This window comes from Oncorhynchus masou, chromosome 30 (assembly GCF_036934945.1).
Source record: "Oncorhynchus masou masou isolate Uvic2021 chromosome 30, UVic_Omas_1.1, whole genome shotgun sequence".
In the NCBI taxonomy this organism is placed as follows: domain Eukaryota; kingdom Metazoa; phylum Chordata; class Actinopteri; order Salmoniformes; family Salmonidae; genus Oncorhynchus; species Oncorhynchus masou.
Genome location: NC_088241.1, coordinates 62,363,581 through 62,385,574, shown reverse-complemented (window position 1 = coordinate 62,385,574; position 21,994 = coordinate 62,363,581). Strand labels below are relative to the sequence as shown.

The 21,994-nt window shown below is 42.6% G+C and overlaps 1 protein-coding gene across 1 annotated transcript in view; it reads left to right on the top strand.

Moving 5' to 3' along the window:
• Positions 1-21,994, top strand: part of LOC135521685 (uncharacterized) — a 196,216-nt gene that overhangs the window by 170,137 nt on the left and 4,085 nt on the right. The window contains 5 exon segments of the mRNA XM_064947360.1: positions 8,107-8,354; positions 9,330-9,392; positions 18,436-18,528; positions 20,150-20,231; positions 20,496-20,608. Of these exon segments, the coding sequence (XP_064803432.1) occupies positions 8,107-8,354; positions 9,330-9,392; positions 18,436-18,528; positions 20,150-20,231; positions 20,496-20,608 (599 nt within the window).

The window sequence follows — 21,994 nt, the reverse complement described above, 5'->3', positions numbered from 1 at the left end:
TACTTTCCTGCTGACACTACATCTCAACACTCTAGGGATTACTTTCTTGCTGACACTACATCTCAACACTCTAGGTATTACTTTCCCCTGCTGACACTACATCTCAACACTCTAGGGATTACTTTCTCCTGCTGACACTACATCTCAACACTCTAGGGATTACTTTCCCCTGCTGACACTACATCTCAACACTCTAGGGATTACTTTCCCCTGCTGACACTACATCTCAACACTCTAGAGGGACACTACATCTCAACACTCTAGGGATTACTTTCCCCTGCTGACACTACATCTCAACACTCTAGAGATTACTTTCCCCTGCTGACACTGACACTACATCTCAACACTCTAGGGATTACTTTCCCCTGCTGACACTACATCTCAACACTCTAGGGATTACTTTCCCCTGCTGACACACATCTCAACACTCTGGGGATTACTTTCCCCTGCTGCTACATCTCAACACTCTAGGGATTACTTTCCTCCTGTCACTACATCTCAACACTCTAGGGATTACTTTCTTGCTGACACTACATCTCAACACTCTAGGGATTACTTTCCTGCTGACACTACATCTCAACACTCTAGGGATTACTTTCTTGCTGACACTACATCTCAACACTCTAGGGATTATGAACCGAGCATGTCTTTCTGCTCAGAAATAAGACTCTTTCAGGGAGGATGTAAGGTTTAAGTCTCGGCAGGCAGGGCAGATGTAGTTCATCATGCGATCAGTTAAATATGAAGTGGGATAATACATGTAGCAGTTCATGCTGGGGTTTACAGTGGTCCTGCCTGATTTATACTGGGGTTTACTGTGGTCCTGTCTGGTTTATATTGGGGTTTACAGTGGTCCTGGTTTATACTGGAGTTTACAGTGGTCCTGCCTGGTTTATACTGGGGTTTACTGTGGTCCTGTCTGGTTTATACTGGGGTTTACTGTGGTCCTGCCTGATTTGTCCTGGGGTTTACTGTGGTCCTGCCTGATTTATACTGGGGTTTACTGTGGTCCTGTCTTGTTTATACTGGGGTTTATGGTGGTCCTGCCTGATTTATACTGGGGTTTACAGTGGTCCTGCCTGATTTATACTGGGGTTTACAGTGGTCCTGTCTGATTTATACTGGAGTTTATGGTGGTCCTGTCTGATTTATACTGGATTTTATGGTGGTCCTGCCTGATTTATACTGGGGTTTATGGTGGTCCTGTCAGATTTATATTGGGGTTTACTGTGGTCCTGCCAGATTTATACTGGGGTTTACAGTGTCCTGTCCTGTCCTGCCTGATTTATACTGGGGTTTACAGTGGTCCTGTCTGATTTATACTGGAGTTTATGGTGGTCCTGTCTGATTTATACTGGGGTTTATGGTGGTACTGCCGGATTTATACTGGGGTTTACAGTGGTCCTGTCTGATTTATACTGGGGTTTACAGTGGTCCTGTCTGATTTATACTGGGGTTTACAGTGGTCCTGCCTGATTTATACTGGGGTTTAAGGTGGTCCTGTCTGATTTATACTGGGGTTTACAGTGGTCCTGTCTGATTTATACTGGGGTTTACTGGGGTCCTGTCTGATTTATACTGGAGTTTAAGGTGGTCCTGTCTGATTTATACTGGGGTTTACAGTGGTCCTGTCTGATTTATACTGGGGTTTACAGTGGTCCTGTCTGATTTATACTGGGGTTTACAGTGGTCCTGTCTGATTTATACTGGGGTTTACAGTGGTCCTGTCTGATTTATACTGGGGTTTATGGTGGTCCTGTCTGATTTATACTGGGGTTTACAGTGGTCCTGTCTGATTTATACTGGGGTTTAAGGTGGTCCTGCCTGATTTATACTGGGGTTTATGGTGGTCCTGTCTGATTTATACTGGGGTTTACTGTGGTCCTGTCTGATTTATACTGGGGTTTATGGTGGTCCTGCCTGATTTATACTGGGGTTTATGGTGGTCCTGTCTTGTTTATACTGGAGTTTATGGTGGTCCTGCCTGATTTATACTGGGGTTTATGGTGGTCCTGCCTGATTTATACTGGGGTTTATGGTGGTCCTGTCTTGTTTATACTGGAGTTTATGCCTGATTTGTACTGGGGTTTATGGTGGTCCTGTCTTGTTTATACTGGAGTTTTGGTGGTCCTGTCTGATTTATACTGGAGTTTATGGTGGTCCTGTCTGATTTATACTGGGGTTTATGGTGGTACTGCCAGATTTATACTGGGGTTTACAGTGGTCCTGTCTGATTTATACTGGGGTTTACAGTGGTCCTGTCTGATTTATACTGGGGTTTACAGTGGTCCTGCCTGATTTATACTGGGGTTTAAGGTGGTCCTGTCTGATTTATACTGGGGTTTACAGTGGTCCTGTCTGATTTATACTGGGGTTTACTTTGGTCCTGTCTGATTTATACTGGAGTTTAAGGTGGTCCTGTCTGATTTATACTGGGGTTTACAGTGGTCCTGTCTGATTTATACTGGGGTTTACAGTGGTCCTGTCTGATTTATACTGGGGTTTACAGTGGTCCTGTCTGATTTATACTGGGGTTTACAGTGGTCCTGTCTGATTTATACTGGGGTTTATGGTGGTCCTGTCTGATTTATACTGGGGTTTACAGTGGTCCTGTCTGATTTATACTGGGGTTTAAGGTGGTCCTGCCTGATTTATACTGGGGTTTATGGTGGTCCTGTCTGATTTATACTGGGGTTTACTGTGGTCCTGTCTGATTTATACTGGGGTTTATGGTGGTCCTGCCTGATTTATACTGGGGTTTATGGTGGTCCTGTCTTGTTTATACTGGAGTTTATGGTGGTCCTGCCTGATTTATATGGGGTTTATGGTGGTCCTGCCTGATTTATACTGGGGTTTATGGTGGTCCTGTCTTGTTTATACTGGAGTTTATGGTGGTCCTGCCTGATTTATACTGGGGTTTATGGTGGTCCTGTCTTGTTTATACTGGAGTTTATGGTGGTCCTGTCTGATTTATACTGGAGTTTATGGTGGTCCTGTCTGATTTATATGGGGTTCATGGTGGTACTGCCAGATTTATACTGGGGTTTACAGTGGTCCTGTCTGATTTATACTGGGGTTTACAGTGGTCCTGTCTGATTTATACTGGGGTTTACAGTGGTCCTGCCTGATTTATACTGGGGTTTAAGGTGGTCCTGTCTGATTTATACTGGGGTTTACAGTGGTCCTGTCTGATTTATACTGGGGTTTACTTTGGTCCTGTCTGATTTATACTGGAGTTTAAGGTGGTCCTGTCTGATTTATACTGTGGTTTACAGTGGTCCTGTCTGATTTATACTGGGGTTTACAGTGGTCCTGTCTGATTTATACTGGGGTTTACAGTGGTCCTGTCTGATTTATACTGGGGTTTACAGTGGTCCTGTCTGATTTATACTGGGGTTTATGGTGGTCCTGTCTGATTTATACTGGGGTTTACAGTGGTCCTGTCTGATTTATACTGGGGTTTAAGGTGGTCCTGCCTGATTTATACTGGGGTTTACTGTGGTCCTGTCTTGTTTATACTGGAGTTTATGGTGGTCCTGTCTGATTTATACTGGGGTTTATGGTGGTCCTGCCTGATTTATATTGGGGTTTATGGTGGTCCTGCCTGATTTATACTGGGGTTTATGGTGGTCCTGTCTTGTTTATACTGGAGTTTATGGTGGTCCTGTCTGATTTATATTGGGGTTTATGGTGGTCCTGTCTTGTTTATACTGGAGTTTATGGTGGTCCTGTCTGATTTATACTGGATTTTATGGTGGTCCTGCCTTATTTATACTGGGGTTTATGGTGGTCCTGCCTGATTTTTACTGGGGTTTATGGTGGTCCTGTCTTGTTTATACTGGAGTTTATGGTTGGTCCTGTCTGATTTATACTGGGGTTTACAGTGGTCCTGTCTGATTTATACTGGAGTTTATGGTGGTCCTGTCTGATTTATACTGGGGTTTATGGTGGTACTGCCAGATTTATACTGGGGTTTACAGTGGTCCTGTCTGATTTATACTGGGGTTTACAGTGGTCCTGTCTGATTTATACTGGGGTTTACAGTGGTCCTGCCTGATTTATACTGGGGTTTAAGGTGGTCCTGTCTGATTTATACTGGGGTTTACAGTGGTCCTGTCTGATTTATACTGGGGTTTACTGTGGTCCTGTCTGATTTATACTGGAGTTTAAGGTGGTCCTGTCTGATTTATACTGGGGTTTACAGTGGTCCTGTCTGATTTATACTGGGGTTTACAGTGGTCCTGTCTGATTTATACTGGGGTTTACAGTGGTCCTGTCTGATTTATACTGGGGTTTACAGTGGTCCTGTCTGATTTATACTGGGGTTTATGGTGGTCCTGTCTGATTTATACTGGGGTTTACAGTGGTCCTGTCTGATTTATACTGGGGTTTAAGGTGGTCCTGCCTGATTTATACTGGGGTTTATGGTGGTCCTGTCTGATTTATACTGGGGTTTACTGTGGTCCTGTCTGATTTATACTGGGGTTTATGGTGGTCCTGCCTGATTTATACTGGGGTTTATGGTGGTCCTGTCTTGTTTATACTGGAGTTTATGGCGGTCCTGCCTGATTTATACTGGGGTTTATGGTGGTCCTGCCTGATTTATACTGGGGTTTATGGTGGTCCTGTCTTGTTTATACTGGAGTTTATGGTGGTCCTGCCTGATTTATACTGGGGTTTATGGTGGTCCTGTCTTGTTTATACTGGAGTTTATGGTGGTCCTGTCTGATTTATACTGGAGTTTATGGTGGTCCTGTCTGATTTATACTGGGGTTTATGGTGGTACTGCCAGATTTATACTGGGGTTTACAGTGGTCCTGTCTGATTTATACTGGGGTTTACAGTGGTCCTGTCTGATTTATACTGGGGTTTACAGTGGTCCTGCCTGATTTATACTGGGGTTTAAGGTGGTCCTGTCTGATTTATACTGGGGTTTACAGTGGTCCTGTCTGATTTATACTGGGGTTTACTTTGGTCCTTTCTGATTTATACTGGAGTTTAAGGTGGTCCTGTCTGATTTATACCAGTGGTCCTGTCTGATTTATACTGGGGTTTAAGTGGTCCTGTCTGATTTATACTGGGGTTTACAGTGGTCCTGTCTGATTTATACTGGGGTTTACAGTGGTCCTGTCTGATTTATACTGGGGTTTATGGTGGTCCTGTCTGATTTATACTGGGGTTTACAGTGGTCCTGTCTGATTTATACTGGGGTTTAAGGTGGTCCTGCCTGATTTATACTGGGGTTTATGGTGGTCCTGTCTGATTTATACTGGGGTTTACTGTGGTCCTGTCTGATTTATACTGGGGTTTATGGTGGTCCTGCCTGATTTATACTGGGGTTTATGGTGGTCCTGTCTTGTTTATACTGGAGTTTATGGTGGTCCTGCCTGATTTATACTGGGGTTTATGGTGGTCCTGCCTGATTTATACTGGGGTTTATGGTGGTCCTGTCTTGTTTATACTGGAGTTTATGGTGGTCCTGCCTGATTTATACTGGGGTTTATGGTGGTCCTGTCTTGTTTATACTGGAGTTTATGGTGGTCCTGTCTGATTTATACTGGGGTTTATGGTGGTCCTGCCTGATTTTTACTGGGGTTTATGGTGGTCCTGCCTGATTTATACTGGGGTTTATGGTGGTCCTGTCTTGTTTATACTGGAGTTTATGGTGGTCCTGTCTGATTTATATTGGGGTTTATGGTGGTCCTGCCTGATTTATACTGGGGTTTATGGTGGTCCTGTCTTGTTTATACTGGAGTTTATGGTGGTCCTGTCTGATTTATACTGGATTTTATGGTGGTCCTGCCTGATTTATACTGGGGTTTATGGTGGTCCTGTCTTGTTTATACTGGAGTTTATGGTGGTCCTGTCTGATTTATACTGGATTTTATGGTGGTCCTGCCTGATTTATACTGGGGTTTATGGTGGTCCTGCCTGATTTATACTGGGGTTTACTGTGGTCCTGTCTGATTTATACTGGGGTTTATGGTGGTCCTGCCTGATTTATACTGGGGTTTATGGTGGTCCTGTCTTGTTTATACTGGAGTTTATGGTGGTCCTGCCTGATTTATACTGGGGTTTATGGTGGTCCTGCCTGATTTATACTGGATTTTATGGTGGTCCTGCCTGATTTATACTGGGGTTTATGGTGGTCCTGCCTGATTTATACTGGGGTTTATGGTGGTCCTGCCTTATTTATACTGTGGTTTATGGTGGTCCTGCCTGATTTTTACTGGGGTTTATGGTGGTCCTGTCTTGTTTATACTGGAGTTTATGGTGGTCCTGTCTGATTTATACTGGATTTTATGGTGGTCCTGCCTTATTTATACTGTGGTTTATGGTGGTCCTGCCTGATTTTTACTGGGGTTTATGGTGGTCCTGTCTTGTTTATACTGGAGTTTATGGTGGTCCTGTCTGATTTATACTGGGGTTTATGGTGGTCCTGCCTGATTTATACTGGAGGTTATGGTGGTCCTGTCTTGTTTATACTGGAGTTTATGGTGGTCCTGTCTGATTTATACTGGAGGTTATGGTGGTCCTGTCTGGTTTATACTCTGAGCTGACCTACAGTGCCCTCTGCAATTATTGGGCTGACAGTGACACATGTTTTCTGGTTTTCAAATGATACAATGACTATGAGGTTAAAGTGCAGACGGTCAGCTTTCATTTGAGAGTATTTTCATCCATGTCAGGTGAGCCATTTCGAAATGAAACTTATTTTCTGTACATTGTACATCCATTTTACAGGACCAAAGGTTTTGGGTCAAATTCACGTATGTGTATTAAAGTAGTCAAAAGTTTAGTAATTGGTCCCATATTCCTAGCACGCAATAATTACATTAAGCTTGAGACTCTACAAACTTGTTGGATTCATTTGCTGTTTGTTTTGGGTTATGTTTCAGATTATTTTTTGCCCAATAGAAATGAATGGTAAATAATGTTGTGTGTCATTTTGCAGTCACTTTTATTGTAAATAAGAATAGAATATGTTTCTAAACACATAAATGTGGATTCTACCATGATTTCAGATAGTGCTGGATGAATCGTGAATAATGACGAGTGAGAAAGTTACAGACACACCAATATCATACCCCCCCAGTAATGCTAACCTCCCTAGTTATTGTAATGGTGAGAGGTTAGCATGTCTTGGGGGTATGATATAAAATGCTAACCTCCCCCTGTTATTGTAATGGTGAGAGGTTAGCATGTCTTGGGGGTATGATATAAAATGCTAGCCTCCCCCCTGTTATTGTAATGGTGAGAGGTTAGCATGTCTTGGGGGTATGATATAAAATGCTAACCTCCCCTGTTATTGTAATGGTGAGAGGTTAGCATGTCTTGGGGGTATGATATAAAATGCTAACCTCCCCTGTTATTGTAATGGTGAGACGTTAGCATGTCTTGGGGGTATGATATAAAATGCTAACCTCCCCTATTATTGTAATGGTGAGAGGTTAGCATGTCTTGGAGGTATGATATAACATGCTAACCTCCCCTGTTATTGTAATGGTGAGAGGTTAGCATGTCTTAGGGGTATGATATAAAATGCTAGCCTCCCCAGTTATTGTAATGGTGAGAGGTTAGCATGTCTTGGGGGTATGATATTTGTGTGTCTGTAACTGTAAAAAGTGCTGAAGTACAGAGCCAAAACAACAAACGTGTTGCTGTTCCAATAATTACGGAGGGCACTGTATATAATTTGTCTGTTTACTTTTTACAGCTTCATGACCTGTTTTATTACTGTCCTCCTCCTCCCTCCTCCTCTTCCTCCTCCTCTCCCTGCTCCTCTTCCTCTTTCACCTTCTCTCCCTCCTCCTCTTCCTCCTCCTCCTCCCTCCTCCTCTTCCTCCTCCTCTTCCTCCTCCGCCTCTTCCTCCTCTTCCTCCGCTGCCTCTTCCTCCTCCTCCTCCTCTTGCTCCTCCTCTCCCTCCTCCTCTTGCTCCTCCTCTCCCTCCGCCTCTTCCTCCTCTTCCTCCGCCGCCTCTTCCTCCTCCTCCTTTTCCTCCTCCTGCTCCTCCTCCTTCCTCCGCAATTCCCTCCGCCTCTTCCTCATCCTCTCTCTCCCCCTCCTCCCTCCTCTTCCTCCTCCTCCTCTTCCTCATCCTCTAGCTGACTCCACCCGGCCCCGTGTCCGCCCCACCACCACCAAACCAGCCCCCGCCCCCTCCTCCACAGTACCAGAGAAGAAGCACCCTGGGCCCCGTGTCCCCCGTCCCACCTCTAACACCACCTTGGGCAATGTCAGCGCCTCGGGGACCACCTCCCACCCAAGCACAGCCCCCGCACCTGACATCCGCAACGTGCGCTCCAAGATCGGCTCCACGGACAACATGAAGTACCAGCCCGGAGGGGGGAAGGTAGGGAGTCGTGCATCAGTGATGGAGGGGGTGCTTTTGGGGATTGGGGGGGGGGGATACCATGTTGATGAGCCAGGTTGGGTTTTATACATTAGGTATTCTGTTTCACAGATGGCCTTGCTTTACAGACACTGTTGTTCTAACATTCTGTAGGGTTTTCCATGTTGAGTCTCATTGTTGACCATCTAATGACTTTACCTCCTACAGCCAGCTTATGTTCAGTAGATGATGCTCCAGTTAACACACAATTTTCCCTTAGTACCCTGCTCCTAACGCCACGTCCCGCATTCCCAGTTAACAACCCCCTCCTGCTGGTTTCTTCTCCCAGCTAGTAACTGGTCCCATCTAGTAACTGGTCCCATCTAGTAACTGGTCCCATCTAGTAACTGGTCCCATCTAGTAACTGGTCCCACCTAGTAACTGGTTTGTCTTCTATTAACTGGTTCTATTAACCTAGTAACTGGTTTGTCTTCTAACAAGCTTGTCTTCTATTTTAATTCAAAATGTTTCCCAGTTAACCTCAGTTAACTCTGTGACTTCTGCCATAAATCTCCATTTGATTCCATTGACCATCTTGCATCCATCCTGACATCTCACCCCATTCTCTGAATCTAACCTCTGTACAACTTCACCTCTCACTTTCTTTTTCCTGTCTGTCCCCTTATACTATACCTTTCACTTCGACTGTCACGTGTCAACATGATGGAATGACCAAGTCCAATGTTGGACTAACCAATAACCAACGTTGATAGAAATATGGTTCCACATGTTGAACGATGGACCCCAAACTGCATGTGCCCAGTAACACAGGCATGCACATTCTCTGAAATAAACATAGCCCTGCTGTTTTGGATACATCCTCAAAGAGGAGGTAGTCCTGCAGCCCCCTCTCCTCCCTCCCTCCCTTCCTCTCTCCACCCCTCCGTTGGTTTTCCTGTGTGTAGTATTGACCCAAGGTGGGCCTTGTCTCCCCAGGTCTCTGGCAGGAGCGACGCCCTGGGCCAAGGCTCCTCCTCCAAAGAGACCAGACAGGCCAAAGTGAGTTCACCCCATCTCTCACCCCCATCTCTCTTACCCTCTGTTTATGACTCTCTGTTTACTACTCTCTGTTTACTACTACTCTCTGTTTACTACGACTCTCTGTTTACTACGACTCTCTGTTTACTACGACTCTCTGTTAGTACACTCTGTTTACTACGACTCTCTGTTTACTACTCTCTGTTTACTACGACTCTCTGTTTACTACGACTCTCTGTTTATTACTCTCTGTTTGCTACGACTCTCTGTTTACTACGACTCTCTGTTTTCCACGACTACGACTCTGTTTGCTACGACTCTCTGTTTGCTACGACTCTCTGTTTACTACGACTCTCTGTTTACTACGACTCTCTGTTTGCTACGACTCCTAGTTTACTACGACTCTCTGTTTTACGACTCTCTGTTTACTACGACTCTCTGTTTACTACGACTCTCTGTTTACTACGACTCTCTGTTTACTACGACTCTCTGTTTGCTACGACTCTCTGTTTACTACGACTCTCTGTTTACTACGACTCTCTGTTTACTACGACTCTCTGTTTGCTACGACTCTGTTTGCTACGACTCTGTTTACTACGACTCTCTGTTTGCTACGACTCTCTGTTTACTACGACTCTCTGTTTGCTACGACTCTCTGTTTGCTACGACTCTCTGTTTATTACGACTCTGTTTGCTACGACTCCTAGTTTACTACGACTCTGTTTGCTACGACTCTGTTTGCTACAACTCTCTGTTTATTACGACTCTCTGTTTGCTACGACTCTCTGTTTACTACGACTCTCTGTTTACTACATCTCTGTTTGCTACTCTCTGTTTTACTCTCTGTTTACTGACTCTCTGTTTCCTACGACTCTCTGTTTACTACGACTCTCTGTTTACTTACTCTCTGTTTACTGACTCTGTTTCTGTTTTTGCTACTCTCTGTTTACGACTCTCTGTTTACTACTCTCTGGTTACTACCCTCTGTTTACTTCTCTCTGTTTATGACTCTCTGTTTACGACTCTCTGTTTACTACTCTCTCTCTTACTCTTGTTTAATATTCTCTCTCTTTCTCACTGTTTACTACTCTCTGTTTACTTCTCTCTGTTTATGACTCTGTTTACTACTCTCTGTTTACTACTCTCTGGTTACTACCCTCTGTTTACTTCTCTCTGTTTATGACTCTCTGTTTATGACTCTCTGTTTACGACTCTCTGTTTACTACGACTCTCTCTTACTCTTGTTTAATATTCTCTCTCTTACTCACTGTTTACTACTCTCTGTTTACTTCTCTCTGTTTACTACTCTGTTTACTACTCTCTGTCTTTCTCTCTGTTTACTACCCTCTGTTTACTACTCTCTGTCTTACTCTCTGTTTACTACCCTCTGTTTACTTCTCTCTGTTTATGACTCTCTGTTTACGACTCTCTGTTTACTACGACTCTCTGTTTATTACTCTCTGTTTACTACGACTCTCTGTTTACTACTCTCTGTTTACTACGACTCTCTGTTTACTACGACTCTCTGTTTATTACTCTCTGTTTGCTATGAATCTCTGTTTGCTACGACTCTGTTTGCTACGACTCTGTTTGCTACAACTCTCTGTTAACTACGACTCTCTGTTTACTACGACTCTCTGTTTGCTACGACTCTCTGTTTACTACGACTCTCTGTTTGCTACGACTCTCTGTTTACTACGACTCTGTTTGCTACGACTCTGTTTGCTACAACTCTCTGTTTACTATGACTCTCTGTTTGCTACGACTCTCTGTTTACTACGACTCTCTGTTTGCTATGACTCTGTTTGCTACGACTCTCTGTTTACTACGACTCTCTGTTTACTACGACTCTCTGTTTGCTACGACTCTCTGTTTACTACGACTCTCTGTTTGCTACGACTCTCTGTTTACTACGACTCTCTGTTTACTACGACTCTCTCTTACTCTTGTTTAATATTCTCTCTCTTACTCACTGTTTACTACTCTCTGTTTACTACTCTGTTTACTACTCTCTGTCTTTCTCTCTGTTTACTACCCTCTGTTTACTACTCTCTGTCTTACTCTCTGTTTACTACCCTCTGTTTACTTCTCTCTGTTTATGACTCTCTGTTTACTACTCTCTGTTTTACTACTCTCTTATCCTCTGTTTATTACTCTCTGTTTACTACGACTCTCTGTTTATCTCTCTGTTTACTACGACTCTCTGTTTACTACTCTCTGTTTACTATCGACTCTGTTTACTCCTCTCTGTTTACTACTCTGTTTCTTATCCTCTGTTTACTACAACTCTCTGTTTACGACTCTCTGTTTACTACGATCTCTCTGTTTACTACTCTCTGTTTACTACTCTCTGTTTACTACTCTATGTTTCTAGTTTATCTTACGACTCTGTTTACTACGACTCTGTTTTACAACTCTCTGTTTACTATGACTCTCTGTTTGCTTACTCTCTGTTTACTACTCTCTGTTTGCTATGACTCTGTTTCTTACTCTCTGTTTACTACTCTCTGTTTACTACTCTCTGTTTACTCTCTGTTTACTACTCTCTGTTTTACTACTCTCTGTTTACTTATTCTCTGTTTACTACTCTCTGTTTACTCTCTGTTTACTACTCTCTCTCTTACTCTCTGTTTACTACTCTCTGTTTACTACTCTCTCTCTTACTCTCTGTTTACTACCCTCTGTTCACTACTCTCTGTTTACTACCCTCTTTTTACTACTCTCTGTTTACTACTCTCTCTTATCCTCTGTTTACTACTCTCTGTTTACTACTCTCTCTCTTATCCTCTGTTTACTACTCTCTGTTTACTATCCTCTGTTTACTCCTCTCTGTTTACTACTCTTTCTCTTATCCTCTGTTTACTACCCTCTGTTTACTACTCTCTGTTTACTACTCTCTCTCTTATCCTCTGTATCCGACTCTCTGTTTACTACAACTCTCTGTTTGCTACGACTCTCTGTTTACTACAACTCTCTGTTTGCTACGACTCTGTTTGCTACGACTCTCTGTTTGCTACGACTCTCTGTTTGCTATGACTCTCTGTTTACTACGACTCTCTGTTTGCTACGACTCTGTTTGCTACGACTCTCTGTTTGCTACGACTCTCTGTTTGCTACGACTCCTAGTTTACTACGACTCTGTTTGCTACGACTCTGTTTGCTACAACTCTCTGTTTACTATGACTCTCTGTTTGCTACGACTCTCTGTTTACTACGACTCTGTTTGCTACGACTCTCTGTTTGCTACGACTCTCTGTTTACTATGACTCTCTGTTTGCTACGACTCTCTGTTTACTACGACTCTCTGTTTACTACAACTCTGTTTGCTACGACTCTCTGTTTACTACAACTCTCTGTTTACTATGACTCTGTTTCCTACGACTCTCTGTTTACTACGACTCTCTGTTTACTACGACTCTGTTTACTACGACTCTCTGTTTGCTACGACTCTGTTTGCTACGACTCTGTTTACTACGACTCTCTGTTTACTACTCTCTGTTTACTACTCTCTGTTTACTTCTCTCTGTTTACTTCTCTCTGTTTATGACTCTCTGTTTACTACTCTCTGTTTACTCTTACTCTCTGTTTACTGACTCTCTGTTTACTGACTCTCTGTTTACTACGACTCTGTTTACTACGACTCTCTGTTTCTCTTACTCTTGTTTAATATTCTCTCTCTTTCTCACTGTTTACTTCTCTCTGTTTACTACTCTCTGTTTACTTCTCTCTGTTTATGACTCTCTGTTTACGACTCTCTGTTTACTACTCCCTCTCTTACTCTCTGTTTATGACTCTCTGTTTATGACTCTGTTTACGACTCTCTGTTTACTACGACTCTCTCTTACTCTTGTTTAATATTCTCTCTCTTACTCACTGTTTACTACTCTCTGTTTACTACTCTCTGTTTACTACTCTGTTTAATATTCTCTCTCTTACTCACTGTTTACTACTCTCTGTTTACTACTCTCTGTTTACTACTCTCTGTCTTACTCTCTGTTTACTACCCTCTGTTTACTTCTCTCTGTTTATGACTCTCTGTTTACGACTCTCTGTTTACTACTCTCTCTCTTACTCTCTGTTTATGACTCTGTTTACGACTCTCTGTTTACTACGACTCTCTGTTTATTACTCTCTGTTTACTACGACTCTCTGTTTACTACTCTCTGTTTACTACGACTCTGTTTACTACGACTCCCTGTTTACTACGACTCTCTGTTTATTACTCTCTGTTTGCTATGAATCTCTGTTTACTACTCTCTGTTTACCACTCTCTGTTTGCTGACTCTCTGTTTACGACTCTCTGTTTACTACTCTCTGTTTACTCTCTGTTTACTACTCTCTGTTTAATATTCTCTGTTTACACTGTTTATGTTTCTCTACTTACTCTCTGTTTTACTACTCTCTGTTTTATTCTCTCTCTTAGTCTCTGTTTACTACTCTCTGTTTTACGACTCTGTTTGCTACTCTCTGTTTACTACTCTCTGTTTTACTACTTACTCTCTGTTTACTACTCTCTGTTTACTAATACTCTCTGTCTCTATGACTCTGTTTTACTCTCTGTTTACTACTCTCTGTTTACTACGACTCTCTGTTTGCTACGACTCTCTGTTTACTACTCTGTTTACTACTCTCTCTCTTACTCTCTGTTTACTACTCTCTGTTTACTACTCTCTCTCTTACCCTCTGTTTACTACCCTCTGTTTACTACTCTCTCTCTTACCCTCTGTTTACTACCCTCTGTTTACTACTCTCTGTTTACTACCCTCTTTTTACTACTCTCTGTTTACTACTCTCTCTCTTATCCTCTGTTTACTACTCTCTGTTTACTACCCTCTCTCTTATCCTCTGTTTACTCCTCTCTGTTTACTACTCTCTGTTTACTATCCTCTGTTTACTCCTCTCTGTTTACTACTCTTTCTCTTATCCTCTGTTTACTACCCTCTGTTTACTACTCTCTGTTTACTATCCTCTGTTTACTACTCTCTGTTTACTACTATCTGTTTACTACTCTATGTTTAATAGTCTCTATCTTACTCTCTGTTTTACTACTCTCTGTTTACTCTCTGTTTACTACTCTCTGTTTAATATTATCTCTCTTACTCTCTGTTTACTACTCTCTATTTACTACTCTCTCTCTTACTCTCTGTTTACTACTCTCTGTTTACTACTCTCTCTTACTCTCTGTTTACTACTCTCTGTTTACTACTCTCTGTCTTATTCTCTGTTTACTACTCTCTGTTTACTACTCTGTTTACTACTCTCTCTCTTACTCTCTGTTTACTATCTCTTTTACTCCTCCATTCTTACTCTCTGTTTATATCTACCCTCTGTTCTTCCTCTCTGTTTACTATCTCTTTTTACTACTCTCTCCATTTTCCCCTTATCCTCTGTTTATATCTCTGTTTACTACTCCATCTCTTATCCTCTGTTTACTATCTCTTTTACTATCCTCTGTTTCTTCCCCAAGCTGTTTATATCTCTTATATCTTATCCTCTGTTTACTACCCTCTGTTTATATCTCTTTTACTACTCCAACCTTATCCTCTGTTTACTATCTCTTTTACTCCTCCATTCTTATCCTCTGTTTATATCTCTTTTACTATCCATTCTCTTATCCCCTGTTTTACTACCCTCTGTTTACTTCTCTCTGTTTACTACTCTCTCTCTTATCCTCTGTTTACTACCCTCTGTTTACTACTCTCTGTTTAATACCCTCTGTTTACTACTCTCTGTTTACTACCCTCTGTTTACTACCCTCTGTTTACTACCCTCTGTTTACTACCCCCTGTTTACTACTCTCTCTCTTTATTTGTCTCTATCCTCTTGTCATTGTCTTCTAAAGTGTCTCTTCATATTTCCTCCAACCTTCCCCAAGCTGTTTATATCTCTTATATCTCCTCCATTCTTCCCCAAGCTGTTTATATCTCTTATATCTCCTCCATTCTTCCCCAAGCTGTTTATATCTCTTATATCTCCTCCATTCTTCCCCAAGCTGTTTATATCTCTTATATCTCCTCCAACCTTCCCCAAGCTGTTTATATCTCTTATATCTCTCCAGTGGACTTACACCAAGCTGTTTATATCTCTTATATCTCCTCCATTCTTCCCCAAGCTGTTTATATCTCTTATATCTCCTCCAACCTTCCCCAAGCTGTTTATATCTCTTATATCTCCTCCATTCTTCCCCAAGCTGTTTATATCTCTTATATCTCCTCCATTCTTCCCCAAGCTGTTTATATCTCTTATATCTCCTCCATTCACCAGTGTTGTTTATATCTCCTCCAACCTTCCCCAAGCTGTTTGTATGTCTTATATCTCCTCCATTCTACACACCAGTGTGTTTATAGCTCTTATATCTCCTCCATTCTTCCCCAAGCTGTTTATATCTCTTATATCTCATCCATTGTTTATAGCCCAAGCTGAACTGCACACCAGTGTGTTTATCTCCGCCTCGGTTTTAGTTTTTGTGCCAGACATTTCATTGAACTGCACACAGTGTGTTTACAGAAACACATGCACTCACTCATTCTCTGATTGTCCCTCATTCACTGCATGGACTGACAGACTGCTGTCTAAAAGTAGATGAACAAGTGACTGACCGACCGACTGACACTGTTCCTGACTTTTCCATTGTGAGAATGAAGCCTGAAAAGAGAGTCGTGATTCACTGGTGTGACCTCACAGTGGACTGTACACCAGTGTGTTTACAGCCAGACAGCTCTCACAGTGGACTACACACCAGTGTGTTTATAGCCAGACAGCTCTCACAGTGGACTGTACACCAGTGTGTTTATAGCCAGACAGCTCTCACAGTGGACTACACACCAGTGTGTTTACAGCCAGACAGCGCTCACAGTGGACTACACACCAGTGTGTTTACAGCCAGACAGCGCTCACAGTGGACTACACACCAGTGTGTTTACAGCCAGACAGCTCTCACAGTGGACTACACACCAGTGTGTTTACAGCCAGACAGCTCTCACAGTGAACTGCACACCAGTGTGTTTATAGCCAGACAGCGCTCACAGTGGACTACACACCAGTGTGTTTATAGCCAGACAGTGCTCACAGTGGACTACACACCAGTGTGTTTACAGTCAGACAGCTCTCACCTCTCTGGAGTTTACCATCAATGTGAGATTTCGTGGCAGCGGACCACAGAAAAGAAACAAGCGTTTAAAATACAACCGTTCTGATTCATGTTTTATTTCAGGTTTCACCTCAAAAACACAGTGATTATTGAGATATGGACGAATGGTAAATGGGATACCAGATCAGATGGCGTACTCCTCTCAGAACTCCTCACAGGACTTCATACAGTAACACAAACCAGAGCCAGAGAAACGGGAGTCCATATTGACAATGTTGCTTGACAGCAGTACAAATATATACAGTATATGGTTTTTAACATGGTTTTAAACATGGTTTTTAACATGGGCCTGCCTGCCTTACCGCATAGTGTTAAATGCCCTGAGACAGAGTCGTTGCTGAGGGCTGTTCTCAGTCATTAAGTCATTATGTGTTTCTGAGTTCTGCTCAGTCACACTCTACTAAATCTCTATAATTACCACATTGACACCCACCAGTCTCCTATGGCTGTCAAGGATCTGAGCTTAAAATGTTAGGTTTAGAGTTAGGTTTAGGGTTAGGGTTAGAATCAAGATTAGGGCGAGGAGTTACAGTAAGGTATAGTTTTAGGGTTACAATTAAGGTTTGGGTTATAATTAAGGTTCGGGTTAGATTTAGGGTTACGGGTTAGATTTAGGGTTACGGGTTAGATTTAGGGGTTAGGGAAAATAGGATTTTGGATGGGAATCAATTATTTGGTTCCCACAAGGATAGCTGTGTGTGTGTGTGTGTGTGTGTGTGTGTGTGTGTGTGTGTGTGTGTGTGTGTGTGTGTGTGTGTGTGTGTGTGTGTGTGTGTGTGTGTGTGTGTGTGTGTGTGTGTGTGTGTGTGTGTGTGTGTGTGTGTGTGTGTGTGTTTCCTTTACTTTAACTGTCAGCACAAGGGTGGGTGCAGTGATTTCTAACAAAAATGTCTCGTGAACAGTATGACGTTTTGTCACGTTCCTGTCAAAATCCAAGTAGTGGGTTTGTGGGTTCGTAGCACTAATTTCATATTGTCACACTGTGATTATCGGTCTATGTGCTAACAAGTACGAATGTCTCAATATGGCTGGATATCATCAGAGTGACTATTAAACTAACAGTGACTTATGCCATCCACTTAAGACCATTAAAAGGGCATATCAAATCAAATTGTATATACATATATATACGTAGCAATATGCATAGCAATATGCATAGCAATATACATAGCAATATGCATAGCAATATACATAGCAATATACATAGCAATATACATAGCAATATACATAGCAATATCCATAGCAATATCCATAGCAATATACATAGCAATATACATAGCAATATACATAGCAATATGCATAGCAATATACATAGCAATATACATAGCAATATACATAGCAATATACATAGCAATATGCATAGCAATATACATAGCAATATACATAGCAATATACATAGCAATATACATAGCAATATGCATAGCAATATACATAGCAATATACATAGCAATATACATAGCAATATACATAGCAATATACATAGCAATATACATAGCAATATGCATAGCAATATACATAGCAATATACATAGCAATATACATAGCAATATACATAGCAATATACATAGCAATATACATAGCAATATCACCACAGTTCTTGTAATTTGCACTCGTAACAACACAGGTATATTAGCAACAACATACAATACACAACAGGAGGAAGCATCACTATCATAATACAACCCCATTTAAAGAGGGGCCTGTTTCAATACGGCAGCAATTGAGCGTCCTCAAAGGGCAGGTGTGGATGTGGGACCCGCATGTGTGACTTAATACACCTCTCTGTCTGTGGCCTCTCGATGTTTCTGCACACTTCTCTTCCTTCCTCGTCACAGCACTATCCCGACCTTCCCTCTAACCTTAACCCCCACGGTGACCCTACTCTTCCTCTCTGCCTGCTATGCTGTGTTTGTAGGTTCAGATAGTCTCCAAAAAGCTGGACTTCAGCCACGTCACCTCACGCTTGGGTTCCAAGGACAATATCAAGCATGTTCCTGGTGGAGGGAAGGTTAGTACCGGATTGCAGCTTAGCTTCAATGGCCCCCAACCCCATACGACCGACCGCACGTCATGACCAATAAATCCCACGGGAGGGTTTTATTTATTCGTTCTACTGAAGCCTCCACTGGAACAGGTTTGAGACAGGCTGAACTAGACTGATACACACAATAATAACCCGTTTATTGTAGACTTTTCGGTTGGAGACCTTTTTCAAGAACCTGACTCAAATGATCTGAGTCACTGTCCTGCAATTGACATTTATTTTCAGGATTCTGTTCCAGTCTAGGAAATTCTACAGTGGTGCCCCCTTTTGGCACTGGCACGTCATTGCCTGAACGCAATTATATATTTATTTTTTTCAATTAAATTTATATATACAGTGGGGCAAAAAAGTATTTAGTCAGCCACCAATTGTGCAAGTTCTCCCACTTAAAGAGATGAGAGAGGCCTGTAATTTTCATCATAGGTACACTTCAACTATGACAGACAAAATGAGGAAAAAAAATCCAGAAAATCACATTGTAGGATTTTTAATGAATTTATTTGCAAATTATGGTGGAAAATAAGTATTTGGTCAATAACAAAAGTGTATCTCAATACTTTGTTATATACCCTTTGTTGGCAATAACAGAGGTCAAACGTTTTCTGTTAGTCTTCACAAGGTTTTCACACACTGTTGCTGGTATTTTGGGCCATTCCTCCATGCAGATCTCCTCTAGAGCAGTGATGTTTTGGGGCTGTTGCTGGGCAACACAGACTTTCAACTCCCTCCAAAGATTTTCTATGGGGTTGAGATCTGGAGACTGGCTAGGCCACTCCAGGACCCACTTTTTGCCCCACTGTAATTTGGTGGCCACAATTTTCAATCTTTCCTCATCGCTGCAACTCCCCAACGGGCTCGGGAGAGGCGAAGGTGGGGTCATGCGTCCTCCAAAACATGACCCATCTAACCACGCCCCTTAACATCCGCCAGCTTAACCTAGAAGCCAGCCGCACCAATGTGTCGGAGGAAACACTGTTCAACTGGCGACCCTCCCTAACCCGAACAACGCTGGGCCAATTGTGCTCCGTCCTACGGGACTCCCAGCCACGGACGGTTGTGGCACAGCCCCGGAATGAACCCGGGTCTGTAGTAACGCCTGAGACTGCTGCTCCACGCAAGAGGCCCAGAGACACGTCACTCAATCACAGTTTTTTTCTTTCTGTTGTTTTTGGACCTTGGCGACAAGAGGCTGTTGTGTGATATATTTTTTTCTGCCAGCATGGTAGCTCTAGATAACCCTCCTCCGTAGTGCCTGCTACTGCCCTTGGCTTAGACTTTCCCTGTCTCTGTCTCTCTAACTCACTCAACACCAAACACCACCCTTCCCTGTCTGACCTCTGACCTGCACAGACACTCAACTCTGATTGGCTCTCCATGTATACTTCCTCCTTTGATTGGTTGTGCTCTTATTGCTACTGTATGCGCTGGACACATTGGTAGAAGGGGCAGTACAGAACAGATGGCTGATGATAAAGGTAAATAGATTCAACTGCACGGCGAAGAAGATGGCTGCCATGGTTCTTTGACCGATTTTCATGAAGGACCTCTTCAATGTGTGTAACTGGGTCTGTTGTACGGTTTGCAGGTTCAGATACTCAACAAAAAGGTGGACTTAAGCAAAGTGACATCAAAGTGTGGCTCCAAGGCCAACATCAAACACAAGCCTGGTAAGGTTTTCTTGGGTAGACCTGTTGAGTTGTCATCCTGTATGTACACAGTAATTCATGTATCTCTATGGGTTTGATTGACCACAGCACCTTACTGTCGTTATATTCTCAACTCTATACAAGTATTGATAGATGAAATCCAAAAGTAATCAAGGAACATTCAAACATGACTCCCAAAGATGATTATAAAGATTAAACAAAACATCCATAATCACCAACTGATATATTCCTCAGACCTATGCAGTGACTGTGTGTGTCCTGCAGGGGGCGGCGATGTGAAGATCGAGTCCCAGAAAGTGAACTTCAAGGATAAGGCTAAGTCCAAAGTGGGTTCAATGGACAACCTGTGTCACGGGCCCGGCGGTGGCAACATCGAGGTGAGGTCACCAGACAAAGGAGCCTCATACTGAGTAACTTTGTACTCCTACTTACATACACATTACAGTTTAGTCTGCTGCATGTCAGATGTTCAGCCTGGTTTCGTCTCGTATGTCTGATATGTTCAGCCTGGATTAATCTCGTACGTTTGGTATGTTCAGCCTGGATTAATCTCGTACGTTTGGTATGTTCAGCCTGGATTAATCTCGTACGTTTGGTATGTTCAGCCTGGATTAATCTCGTACGTTTGGTATGTTCTTATATGTTCAGCCTGGTTTAGTCTCGTTCGTCTGATATGTTCAGCCTGGTTTAGTCTCGTACTTCTGATATGTTCAGCCTGGTTTAGTCTCGTACTTCTGATATGTTCAGCCTGGTTTATTCTCGTTCGTCTGATATGTTCAGCCTGGTTTAGTCTCGTTCCTCTGATATGTTCAGCCTGGTTTAGTCTCGTACTTCTGATATGTTCAGCCTGGTTTAGTCTCGTTCCTCTGATATGTTCAGCCTGGTTTAGTCTCGTTCCTCTGATATGTTCAGCCTGGTTTAGTCTCGTTCCTCTGATATGTTCAGCCTGGTTTAGTCTGATATGTTCTGGTTTACTTCTGATATGTTCAGCCTGGTTTAGTCTCTGATATGTTCAGCCTGGTTTAGTCTGTTCCTCTGATATGTTCAGATGTTCAGCCTGGTTTATCAAATGTTCAGCCTGGTTTAGTCGAGATAACAACTTGGAAATGTGATCAACACAATGATAGCATTCTGAAAAACATTTAAGGGAAGATAGCCAAGATAGCCAATGGCACAGGTACGGTAAGTATTACCTGTATTTTGGCCCTGTTTACTGACCAATGGTCAAGTCACGTTATTACACTGTGGACAATATCGGCTGTGGAATGTGTCGCTCCCCAATATTTTGCCTGTTTGTGTGTGTGTGTGTGTGTGTGTGTGTGTGTGTGTGTCTGTCTGTCTGTCTGTCTGTCTGTCTGTCTGTCTGTCTGTCTGTCTGTCTGTCTGTCTGTCTGTCTGTCTGTCTGTCTGTCTGTCTGTCTGTCTGTCTGTCTGTCTGTCTGTCTGTCAATCTTTTGCTGTTGTCTGTTTGTGTGTGTGTGTGTGTGTGTGTGTGTGTGTGTGTGTGTGTGTGTGTGTGTGTGTGTGTGTGTGTGTGTGTGTGTGTGTGTGTGTGTGTGTGTGTGTGTGTGTGTGTGTGTGTGTGTGTGTGTGTGTGATAGAGAGAGACAGAAAGACAAAGAGAGAGAGAGAAAGAGACAGAAAGAGAGAGAGAGTGAGAGAGAGAGAGAGATGAAGTGAGAGAGACAGAGAGAGAGAGAGAGAGAGAGAGAGAGAGAAAGTGAGAGAGAGACAGAGAGAGAGAGAAAGAGACAGAGGGAGGG